The sequence below is a fragment of the Ursus maritimus genome, unplaced genomic scaffold (genome assembly GCF_017311325.1).
Source record: "Ursus maritimus isolate PB19 unplaced genomic scaffold, ASM1731132v1 scaffold_14, whole genome shotgun sequence".
Lineage (NCBI taxonomy): Eukaryota > Metazoa > Chordata > Mammalia > Carnivora > Ursidae > Ursus > Ursus maritimus.
This window is the reverse complement of record NW_024423786.1, coordinates 15757264-15769475: the sequence shown is the minus strand read 5'-3', so window position 1 is coordinate 15769475 and position 12212 is coordinate 15757264. Positions and strand designations below refer to the sequence as shown.

Here is a 12212-nt window from a genome sequence, read left to right as displayed (position 1 = left end):
AGTTGAATTATTAATTAACCTGTCATTCAAAGATCTCTGGAGTAAAACATCATAACCAAAGTCCTTGATTGATGGTATGAATCTTGCTTTGGTCCAAGTTATTATATACCCTTTGTTAAAGCTAATAACCTTTAGGTAGCTCATGAAATACTTTCTGTTGGTATTCCTTTTTTTTTTTCTTTAAAGATTTTATTTATTTATTTTATTTGATCGGGGAGGGGCAGAGGGAGAGGAACAGAGGAAACAGAGGAACAGAGGAAAATCCCAAGTAGAGACTGCATTGAGTGCAGAGCCCAACATGGGGTTCAATCTCAAGACCCCAAGATCACAACCCAGGCCGAAATCAAGTGTCTGGCACTTAACTGACTGAGCCACCCAGGTGCCCCACTTTATTTCGGTATTCTAACACAGCTCTAGGTTCTCTAATTTCCATTGTGAATTTATATTTTTAAATTTCCTCCCTATAAATATTAGACTTTGATTATTTTGTTGTTGTTGTTCTTGTTGTTGTATAACCATTATAATTAGAAAATATTCTTCAATTTTGTTCCTGTTTCTTCTCATACCCTACCATGGTTGATAGTTACTGAGAAATAATGAAGTATTTGTTCTTTGTTTTTAATGATCAGGTATTATACTGGACAGATGACTCCAAAGAATCCATGATTGGGAAAATTAGAGTCAGTGGGAATGTCACAACCAAAAACATCACAGGGCTGAAAGCCAATACCATCTACTTTGCTTCCGTGAGAGCTTACAACACTGCTGGAGCAGGGCCCTCAAGCCCCCCAGTCAATGTTACCACCAAAAAGTCTCGTAAGTATGCATCCCACAACAAGGACCAAGATTCATCTATAAATAGAAACATATTTGGTCAGTCTCCATTTCATTCCTCCCACCTCATCATTTTACCGATTGCTTTGTTTGGCTAGTTTGTCCTTTAAATATGGACGATTGTTGAAACTTTCTGGTAATGATGAAAAGAAACCATTTTGATCTTTTTGAAATTCCAAAAGAGAAAATATTCCGAGTATATAAAGACAGAAGAGTGTAATGTTAAAAGCATAGGTTCTGATGCCCTCGCCCAACCTGAGTTCAAAACCTGACCTCTCATCCTTGGATTGTTGGGTGGTTATTTAAACTTTCAGGGTCTCAATATCCTCACCTGGAAAATGAGAGAAAAATAGTACCTGTTTCCTCATAGAGCTCTCTTCGATACTGAAAGACATAAAGTATCTGGTACATCCTTTAGAAAATGCTAAGTATTAGACTTACTCTGAGGTAATCCTAGCACTGCCAGATGTCTAGATCTTTCTTTATAAAATAGCTTATCACTGCAGGGTACTTGGAAATCCCTCAAATTTAAGAATTAACTCTTCTGCTTCTTTTTAACTCCCTTAATAGTCAGCCAGCTGTCTTTTACATAGGCTAGGCCTACTGAATAAAGGAGGAATAGTGGATTGTTGCTGTGTTTACCCTATGAGTGAGTCTGGCATCACACAAATATTCTATAATATGAAGCACAGTGATCAAATATGATGTAGCAATAGCTGCCATATGTACTTTTTATGATTGTATAGTATTTGTATGTTCTAGATGAACATCAACTATTTGTGCTCACAGGCTTTTAAAAACGCTTTCTTTGGTCTGTGAACCTTGATGAGAAAGAGGATTCAAACAAAGTTGCTGAATTTTGAAAAACAGTTCAAACATTATATAGTTCAAATATAGTTGCTGAATTTCGAGAAAGACTAAATGGATGCACAGGAAAAGTATAGCTTGCTTTTGAATGCAGTATTCTTTTTTCTCTTGCGTATTGAAAAAGAATAGGTGGTAAAACATTGTTTGAAAATCAAGTGATATAAAGTTTTTTTCCCATATACATAATATTTGCCCTATCCAAGAAGAACTTAGAAATCATCTCAGTTATTAAGCCTTTGATTATAGAATACATGATCCACTTCTGTCCACATCACCAGGCCAGCAGCCAAAAAGACCTGTGTTCTAATTCTGGATACATCACAGACTCATGACCTGAAATAGGACAAGACATTCCATTTTTTCTTCTTTAATTTTCTTGTCTGCTAAGTAAAAATTCTCTCTGCCCTCACTCCTTTCCCAAATCATTGGTGAGGCACAAATGAGGTACTGATTATAGGAGCACCTTGGAAAATACAAAGTTTCTTGCTAAGAAAGAAATAAACAGATGAACAAAAAGCCTCTGGAATCAGTCCATTTCAAAGGCAGAGTATATGCAACCAACAATTCGTAACCCAGCTCTCTTCCAGTCCACCCAGTTGGAAAGAAATTGGGTCATGGGTGATCCTCAAGACCTGACTAGCTACAAATATAGTTCTGTTCCTCTTCCTGTTTTATCCCATGCTGACCAAATCAGTGAAGCCATTGCCATATGCTGGTATGAATGATTTGCTTCTGGAGTCCCTCTGGAGTCTGGCCTCTTCCAGCTAATCTGCAAATCTGGATGGAAATTTCCAGTCATTCAGTGGTTTTAAGATTGTCCAGGCATTTCATTCTAGCTGATTGAGACATGCCAAACACAAAACATCCTGTGTGTCATTCAGTTTCTATCTCAGGCAAAAGCAAGGATGATTAGAAATGTGTAAAGACAGTATTTAAAAAAACCTCACAGATTTGTGTTGTGATAAATGGACAGACGTGATAGTGCAGTTGTTGAGGCAATGCTTAAGTCAGGTCATATTACATGTATTCCTATTGACCAGTTTAAGGTGGACTGAGATCTGAACAATAAACTACTTTTAAAGGATTGTATATATGTTTAAAAACTTAAAAAATATTTTTTTTCTGTAACCTGAATTTGCTAGTTTGATTGATCATACAACTTAATTCAACCCTGTATTAGTTTATGCTAACCTACATGTTCAAGTAGAAAATTCATTTTTGACATGGTGATCTCAAGTTTGTTCAGTTGACCTACTTTAAGTACTTGATACTTCAAGTGGGCTTAACTGAAATTTGGATTAAATTCCAAAAAGATTATTGGTGGTTTGTTTGAGTGTTAACACATGATCACCTTCATCAAAGAGTGTGGAACATATCCTTTGAAAACAGTTTGATTAACAAGGAGTAATCTCCCCAAGATGTAATGTTAGAATATATCTGTTGAGAGAAAAAGTGAGATGAGATTCAGAAAACTTAAAATGAAGTTTAGTATTGTTAAGCATTCATCTTCTTTCTTGATTAAATCAAACAAATAAAAACCCTTGTAATTCCTAATTTCTTTTTTTTTAGAATTGTTAACGCTCATTGTATTTATTTATTTTTTTCAGCATTTTTTTAATTTTAATGTTTTTTTATTATATTATGTTAGTCACCATACAGTTTCTGATGTAAAGTTCGATGATTCATTAGTTGCGTATAACACCCAGTGCACCATGCAATACGTGCCCTCCTTACTACCCATCACCAGCCTATCCCATCCCCCCACCTCCCTCCCCTCTGAGGCCCTCAGTTTGTTTCTCAGAGTCCATAGTCTCTCATGTTTCATTCCCCCTTCTGATTACCCCCCCTTTCTTTATCCCTTTCTTCCCCTACCGATCTTCCTAGTTCTTATGTTCCATAGATGAGAGAAAGGTAATTCCTAATTTCTTTATGGCAATTTTGTTTCAATATTTCTTGAATTTGGCTTTCACCAGTCTGTATGCTTCAGTGTCATGATCAAAATAGCCAACAAGGACTTGAGAATAAGAAGTTTTATAATTCTCTGTCTCATCATATGTGAATACAAATTAAACCTCTAATTTCATTCTGTAACACCCTGTATCATTGACCTTGTGAAAATGGGATATAGACCGTTTCAGATTCCTATTGTAGCTGTTCATATTTCCACAATTTAGGGATTTAACGCAATATGAATTTATTATCATACCTTTCTAGAGGTCAGAAGTCCAAAATGAGTTTCATTGGTTGGAAATCAGGGTGTTGGCATAGGCTGTGCTCCTTTTGGAGCGTCCAGAAAAACATTTGTTTCCTTGTGGTTTCTGGCTTCTAAAGACCACCTAACACCTTAACTGTGACCCCTTCCTCTGTTTTCAAGGCCAGTAGCTTAGTGTCTTCAAATTTGCCTGTGACTCTGATCCTCTGCTTCTGTCATCATATCTCCTCTGACTCTGGCCCTCGTGCCTCGGTCTTGTTTGCCCATCTAAAGATCCTTAATCACATCTGCACAGTCCCCTTTTCCATATTAAAAAAAATTAGGAATTACAAGGGTTTTTATTTCTTTGATTTAATCAAGAAAAGAGAGGGATGCTTAAAAATACTAATCCCACAAGTTCTGGGGATTAGGATATGGAAATGTTTGAGGGAGATGGCCTTATTCTGTTGATCACAGTTACAAAATACTGAGCATGTCTACATCCCAAGCCCTGTGTTAATTTTCCAGATATATTATCCCACTTAATTCTTACAACAAATCTAGGAATTTCATATTTTAATTCCTAGATACAAGAAAGCAAATGCTTAGAAAGGTTCTTTGAGCGTCTGTCAGACAGAGACACTATGAACGTGGATTCTCTGAATCTCTTCATCCCATGAACACTGCGCTAATTTGTAATCTTCATCTCTAATCATCTAAACAGTCCCTCTCTCTCCAAACTGAAATCTTCAGTCCAAACCTCAAATGGTCTTTAGATTTTTCTTCCGAAAATGGGATCATGTCCTATTCTCCTTCTAAAATGTCATTGTCTCCTCTATCCCACAGATCAAAAGCTAAGAGAATCTTTCACCATCTGTCCCAAACTCCCTTTCTCTCCTCGTCCAGCCCTGCCAGCCCCAAACTTAGTGACCTACAGTTTAACATCCCCTTGTCTAACTTCATGTATTCTCTCAGAGTGTCATGCCCCTGCCATACCTGTCAACAGTCACATGTCTTTCCTACTGATCTATAAGTTTCCCATATTTTGCCTTTTAATGTATTTGCATTTTTCTGGGTATTCCATGACTCTGGCCCATTGTGAGATAGTGTTAGAAAGAGAAAGGGACTCCTGAGTGGAAGAAGGCTCAGCTCAGCCATGTGCTACCTGCGTGGCAGGTCTAATCCCCCCATAACTCAGAACCCATGTTATCATCTGAAAAAACAGAGATGATGATACTTTCCTCTGGAGTTTGCTCTGAGAACTAGAGGATATTATGAGCACCAAGGTGCCCCAGAGGCTGCCATACAGCGAGAGCTCAGTGCATGCTAACAAGTATTATTATACTTCTCCTGTAGGGATTTCACTTTCTTTGCGTTTCTTAGAGAGAGAAAGCACTTTCTACTTTCTTTCTCTTTATAAATTGTTGCAGAAATTTTCTTCAAGGGTCATGAAAGGACAACCAAAGCGAAGATGAGGAATGGCTTTAATGACACATTGAAGATAGCTCTGATTCCAAATGCTATCCCTGGATCTAACTTTGATTTTCCATGTCCTTGAGATGACATCAAAATTACCTTGGAATAGTGGTGACAGCAAAAAATTCTGCATCCATCACACATTCATACTGTCACTGTCTAGATTTTCAGTCTGATACTTGATCATCCACTGTAAATCCTCAGAAAGCAAAGCTCACATTTACCAAAATCTCTGCCTATTTTGATTGGGTAAGCTTAACAGAAGATAGAGCCTTTTTTTGGAATTATGATGATTCAGTCAATCACTCAAGAAAATAGTGCCTCCCGTGAGCTGTGCATAGGTTAGTGCCTGGTGGAGATTAAAACAGCCAAGATCTCTGCCTTCAGGCAATTTCTCTTTAAGTGGAGAGGCAACCTGCAAGAAAACAAAACAAAGCAAAACAAGAAAAAAAAAAAATAATCATAGATTATGAAAGGTGGTACAAAGAAATTAAGAGGCTGAGATATACATAAAAAGGAGAACCTATGAAGGGAAGGGTATGTATTTGGATATGACATAAAACATGAACTGGAGCTAGTGGACAAGGGGATCTCCAAACAGAAAGAACAGCATATGCAAACCTTCGGAAGTCTCTGTTATTATTGTTATTGGTGGTGATGATGGCCTTTTTGATTTTTTTAAAGTAATTATCAGCGATTTAACAATATCACAGCTAAGTGAAAATGATCTATTTCCAAAAGACAGCTGAGGGGCACTGCAAATATATTGTGATCCACAGAGATATCACTTAAACAGAATTTAGACTTACAATCAAAGGGATAAAAATATTTACATCAATTCCAAGAAAAAAAGAAAAAATCTCACACACACACACACACACACACACACACACACAGCAACAACACTGCTTATATAGAAAGAAATATCCAGGCCCACCAACACAAAGTGTTTGCAAATTTTGGCTCAATTTGGCCCCTGTCATTGACAGACTAGTACTCTGTACTGGATTTTTCTTGCTGTAAATTTGCAATCAATCCATATTTAGACATAAAGGAAGCATTAAGCTTTTATTTCATCTTGCACTTATGTTCTTTCTCTCTTGCCCAAATGTCAACCCCATGCTGTTACTTAGAAGTGTAACATAAGAAGTTGTTTTTGAATTGAGTTCACAGTGTGAACTACAGTTGAATATAAATGCCATCTACAGAAAAATTGATCACAGGGAAACCATTAGAGCTGTAGAAGGCTAGTTTAATGTTGCTCTGTCATTTGATTAATAGAAAATGATTTAGTCTTTGAAAATTGCCCAGAAAGATTTTTAAAATTAGAAAAATGCTTGTTTGTTGAATTTACCGTCGGCCAACTTGGTATAAACATCCATGGCATGTGTTTCGTATTGTCCCTCCGACGGTGTTTTAGATTTTCAAGGTAATAGAAATCTCAATGTCATCATAGGTATTTGAAATCCAGTTTAATCAAGTACATTAAGCTCATGAAACCAGAACAGTTAATAGTGTTCATATTAAGCAACTTTCTAAAACAACTTTCAGAAACTTTTATTTAAATACTAGACATAAGGCATTGGCATTGAAGTCATCCTCATGGGCAAAGATAAGAAAGATAATAGACTATGGTAGTTTCCCAGATAATTAGCTAAAACTCTACCACTTTATCTGTCTTTCAAAAAGCATACAAAGAACCCAAGAAGAACAATATTATTAAGGGCAAACCTTAAATTTACCCTAGTTATATTTAAAAAGTGGATCATTTGCAAGCTTTGGAATTGTATTATTACTAACAAACCGCTTTGAACACAATTGCAAAATTATGTCATAAGACCACAGTGGAGAATTGTTACTCTCAGGAAGGAGAATTAGCAGTTACTGAGTTTTTTTAGCAGGTACCACTAACCAAGTGAGGAACATTCATACTTTAGAACATCTAAGCTAAAATCTTATAAACCAGGAGATTTTTTCTCATTTCAAAGATGGAAAAACCAGGCCTCGTGGAAGAGACTGGATACAGATTCACTTCTCTGTGACTTTAAAGGCTAGCTCTTTCCACCTCCCAGATAGCAAGAGAGTAAAGCATTCTAAGTCATCTGTGCCATTGGCCATTCACACCAAGAACTCATTCCTGATAGAAGTCTTCTCATTTTATGTCTATAGAATACTTTACGTATGCTTTGGTAGATGAAGAAACAAATACGAACATTTCGGTGTCATGGCCATAGTCATAAACTGATTGTCCACATAGTTGATAGAAGTCAGTTCTGTCTCCCAGCCTGGAGCTGCACCAGTGGATTCATAGTGTTGAAAAGAGTGCTTTTACTCCAAATAAACAAACAAAATAGGGACAGGAATAGATGAAAACTTCAGAGTCCATCACTGCCAGTGACATCAAAGGAGTAAATTTATATTTTCTCTGTATCGATTCTATGATGTTGTTAATGTTAATGCTTCATTTTAAAGAACAGAGGTAAAAGAAATGTGCCACAAGAGCATGCTAGATATTAAAGCTATGATATCTTGTGAGAAATTTTATATTATCTCCTTTATAACTGAGAAAAAGATTAGGAAAGGCACTCTGGGATAGTTGAGGGGGAATAGTTACAAACAATTATTGTTGACATCTAGTCCTTCAGAAATAAATGTATTGACAAACATGCATTGAGTGCTTACTAAGTGCAAAACTCTTAGGCCTTTAATTACATCAGGCTTATATTGTCAAGAAATGTCCTAGGGCATGTTTAATCCAGTTGCCTTATCTATCTTATAAATCATAGGAATTGCCATAGATTTGACCATGGCAACTGATCTTTATAGGAAAGCATGATGAATGGATTGGCCACATGGTGTCACCTATGTGTCTGCGCACAGCCCAGGACATAGTCAATATGACCTGAGAAAATCACTCAGGACTCCAAGTGGTTTTTCCTTAACCATCCTATTGTAGTCACTTATTCAACATGTTTGAATTGTATGTCTCCTGTATGCCAAGCACTGTGCCAGTAGTTGGTAATACAGAGTTGGACAAGGCACATGCCCTCAATAAATTTAAAGAAACACTATCAAGAATAGCTATAATTCAATGTGACAAATCCATTATAAAATATGAACTGAGCCCCACTGGAAGCAGAGGGGGGGAACATTTATCTCTTGGCCATGTCCCAACTGAGGTGTAAGTAACTAGGTGAACAAGAATAATGTCTCTGTGGGTTTATGGTAACAGGAATATATGATAATGCAATATCAGACACCCTGAGACTTTTCCAGTGACATATAAGAGAATAAATAGCAGTTAAGTCAAAGCTCCAAAAGAAATCATTTCCATTTCCATCAGTGTTATAATGAGTTAAATATTATGCTCATTCAGCCTTACAAATTCAAACAAGATGCCAAAAACATCTTGCCTCTGCTTTCCAGCTGAATTATTTTTAATCTCTCTGGTTTCCTAAATCTCAAAAATAATCATGTGGACTCAAATCTTTGAGAAGCAGCATGTTGTCATGGAGGAACACCAGCTTGGAAGTCAAGAGACTGAGATTCTGTTGTGACTCAATCACCCTTTTACTGCTTGCTTTTGGATAAGTGAGCTCCCAACCTGGACTCTAGTTTTCTTGTATGTAGAATTCTCTGGCTGAAATAGGTCCATTACCTTAGAAGGCGGATTCTAAAGTCATCTTCCCTTTTACTTACCATCTTTCTCTGAGACAACATTAATTTCAGAGAACTAAAAACTGCATTTTGGATTTAGAATAGCCTTTTGGGATGATCACCCAATTTGTAATGGTTTTGTCTTTTCTGGGTTCCCAACATCTCTATGTTAAATGACATGCATTCTTCTCACTATCTAGCCACAACAGATAAACGTGGCCAAATTAAGTCAATCCTCATCTTTCTCCTGGGACTTCTAGCCTGGATTATCTCTGAACAGAGTAGGTTCCAAATGTCAGATATGGAGAACAGTCATGATTTCTGCCACATACACTGAGAATGACAAAGTGGTCTGTGGCAAGATGAGCATGCAGCAAACATTTCCATGGGAAGCAGAAAGAAGAACTTCTTGGCTTTTTGACATTTATTTTTTGTCCCTCTTAAAGCTCTGCTGCATTTTGCCAAGAATTCTAAGAGATTCCCCAATATGCTTCACAATCTTTTACTATTTTGCTTATCATATCTTGAGTTGATTGGGTTAATTAAAGTCAAAGAGTCCTAACACAAGATTAAAAAGGAAAATACTACCAGGAATTAACACCACTGTGTTGATATGTATGAAAGGTTTGCAGTCTGAATTTGCTTGACATGTTCATTGATTGACGACCAAATGGAACACTAGGTAACAGAGCCCTCCATCTACTTATGTATGGTAAAGTAAACAAACTCAACAGCAATGATTAATAAATTAATACCGGACATGCAACAAGCCATTATTAATTCATAAGTTTGTCACAAAGACAGTCCCAAATGACCAGAATTTAAATGAATTTGCTTATTCTGATTAGAATTAATATGATATTTCAAATGACATTGAAAACATTTTTGCTTCTTCAATGATAATCATCCAGGACTTATTTTCCCCTTTCATGTTGATGGGTCATACAGTAACCATGAGCTAATTAAATATCCATTTGAATCTTTGATTATCTCTTTAAAGCTCCAAGCCAACCACCAGCTAACATTGCCTGGAAACTGACAAACTCTAAATTATGCCTGAACTGGGAGCATGTAAAAACCATGGAAAATGAGTCTGAAGTGTTGGGCTACAAGGTGAGCATTTAGTTTTTCCTTTAATAATATCATTTAAGTTACTAAGGAACTGAGAGTGTTAGAACCAAATAAGAAACAAATTTATGCATATGGAAATACAGGAATCTTTTAAAAAGTATTTGAAAAATACTTAGCATTGCTGCTTTCAGATTCTTCATTGAACATTTTTATATTCTGAGGACAGTAATGTGTCATGGAACAAGAATAAAACTCTATAATACGCAGCAATTTTTCTACAAGTGACTCCCCTTGCCATCAAAATATGATGGTGTGTGTGGGTAGTAAGGTGAGATGAGAATGAAGTACAAGAATATATTCAAATAGAATTTCTAGAACTTAGGCTGCAGTAGGATGTGAGCTTTTAACAACATAAAAAGAATCTAACAAGAGGGTAGCCAAATACCCAGAGCGAATTATTTCCATCAGTGGTAATGGACACTACCTGGCAAATGCACATATTCAGACATTTGAAAGGGTCCAAAGTAACCAGTGACTTTTCACAGTGAGCTCCAAAGATAATAGCCTCAAGCTATTTAATTGAGATAAATCTATTCTCATTTCAGAAGCACTGGCCAAAGACCAAAAAAAAAAAAAAACTTTTATGACTAAATTTAAGGAAAAGGCACAGAATGGAAATTCCCATTCAAGGACTACAGCATTTATAATGATATGTCTCATAGTGTTCCATAAGAGTATCTGAACTTTAAAAGAGTGACATGTCCATTTCACTTGATTCACCATTTTATTCAGATTCTGTACCGGCAAAACAGACAGAGTAAAACACATATTTTGGAAACAAACAATACATCGGCTGAGCTTCTGGTTCCATTTGAAGAAGACTACTTGATTGAAATAAGAACAGTTAGCGATGGTGGGGATGGAAGCAGCAGTGAGGAAATTCGAATTCCAAAAATGTCAAGTAAGTTGAATCACCATCGCTGTTGTAGATTTTTGAATCTAGACAGCTGCAGCATGATAAACAGTTTTATGCTTCTTCATTTGAATCTCAAAAAGAAAAAAAGCAAAAGAAAACACACACAACTGTGTGTCATTGGTGCAGAATTCATTCCACTGGCACAAAAATCAAAGTTTTCCTCTGGGTACTCACAGGCTTCTGGGAGCAGGGATAGAAAATATGAAACACATGTACTTGTACTCTTATTCCCATGTCTGTGGCAGGCATCACTAATCAATCATGACATGCACACTGAGCTGAGTCACAAATCTCAAATCCTCTCAATACAGTGTTCTAAGCAGGTAACACCAATCAGTCAGATTTAGCACGTAATAATCGTTTATTATTTCTGCTTCAGAAGAATCACTTCCTCAGCTGCCCGAAGTTGTAGCTGGCTGAAATCATCAGCCACCACGCATTGGCAAATCCTAATCTGCCCTTTGGTCAGACTTGGCCAGTTTAGGCATTTTTCTTGTTCATTTTTACATTTAAAACAGATATCCTAGGACAGAGGGCTAACAACACTTCCTAAAATTAAATATGATGTAAGTGCAGCAAGTGTGCTAACACACGTGGTTAGAAGAGAAATGATCGTATGCATGAAAACTTGATCTAACAAGCGATTTTATTTTCTCTCAAGGTATTTTGTTTTATTTTTATGTTTTGCAGGTTTAAGTTCCAGAGGAATTCCAGCCTTAGAACCTAGCACCTACTTCCTGTCAGTTGTCATCATTTTTTACTGTTTTACAACTCAGCCACTTACACGATGAATAAAACCATAAGTCTTTGAGAGTTTTTTGAAAGCAAATCATTCTGTAAATAAGCTCTCCAGCCCCCATCACGAAATATGTTATTAATACAGACTTGTTTGGAAAGGAAAAAAGTGTATATTATTAATATCTTGTAAATATCTATGGTACATTAATAAAACAATTTTAAACACTTTTGAATTTTAAAGTTCACACATGATTACATACATTCAGAAAGTGCCAGGTAATCTGTGGAGTTGTAACTGCTGTGGCTTTCAAGTGACTTCTATGGAAAATATAAATAGCTCCCCTTGATGACGATGATAAATATGAAATAGGTTGCAGTTATCATAGAGAAGATGTATATTTT

At 36.5% G+C, this 12212-nt stretch overlaps 1 protein-coding gene across 4 annotated transcripts in view; it reads left to right on the top strand.

The window, feature by feature from the left end:
- Nucleotides 1–11909, top strand: part of CNTN6 (contactin 6) — a 151633-nt gene extending 139724 nt beyond the window's left edge. For all 4 annotated transcript variants that reach the window (XM_040628539.1, XM_040628540.1, XM_040628538.1 and 1 more), the window contains 4 exons: nt 630–816; nt 10026–10138; nt 10889–11057; nt 11763–11909. In XM_040628539.1, the coding sequence (XP_040484473.1) occupies nt 630–816; nt 10026–10138; nt 10889–11057; nt 11763–11863 (570 nt within the window). In that variant the 3' untranslated portion in view covers nt 11864–11909. The remainder of the gene's footprint in view (nt 1–629; nt 817–10025; nt 10139–10888; nt 11058–11762) is intronic.
- Nucleotides 11910–12212: the final 303 nt, after the last annotated feature.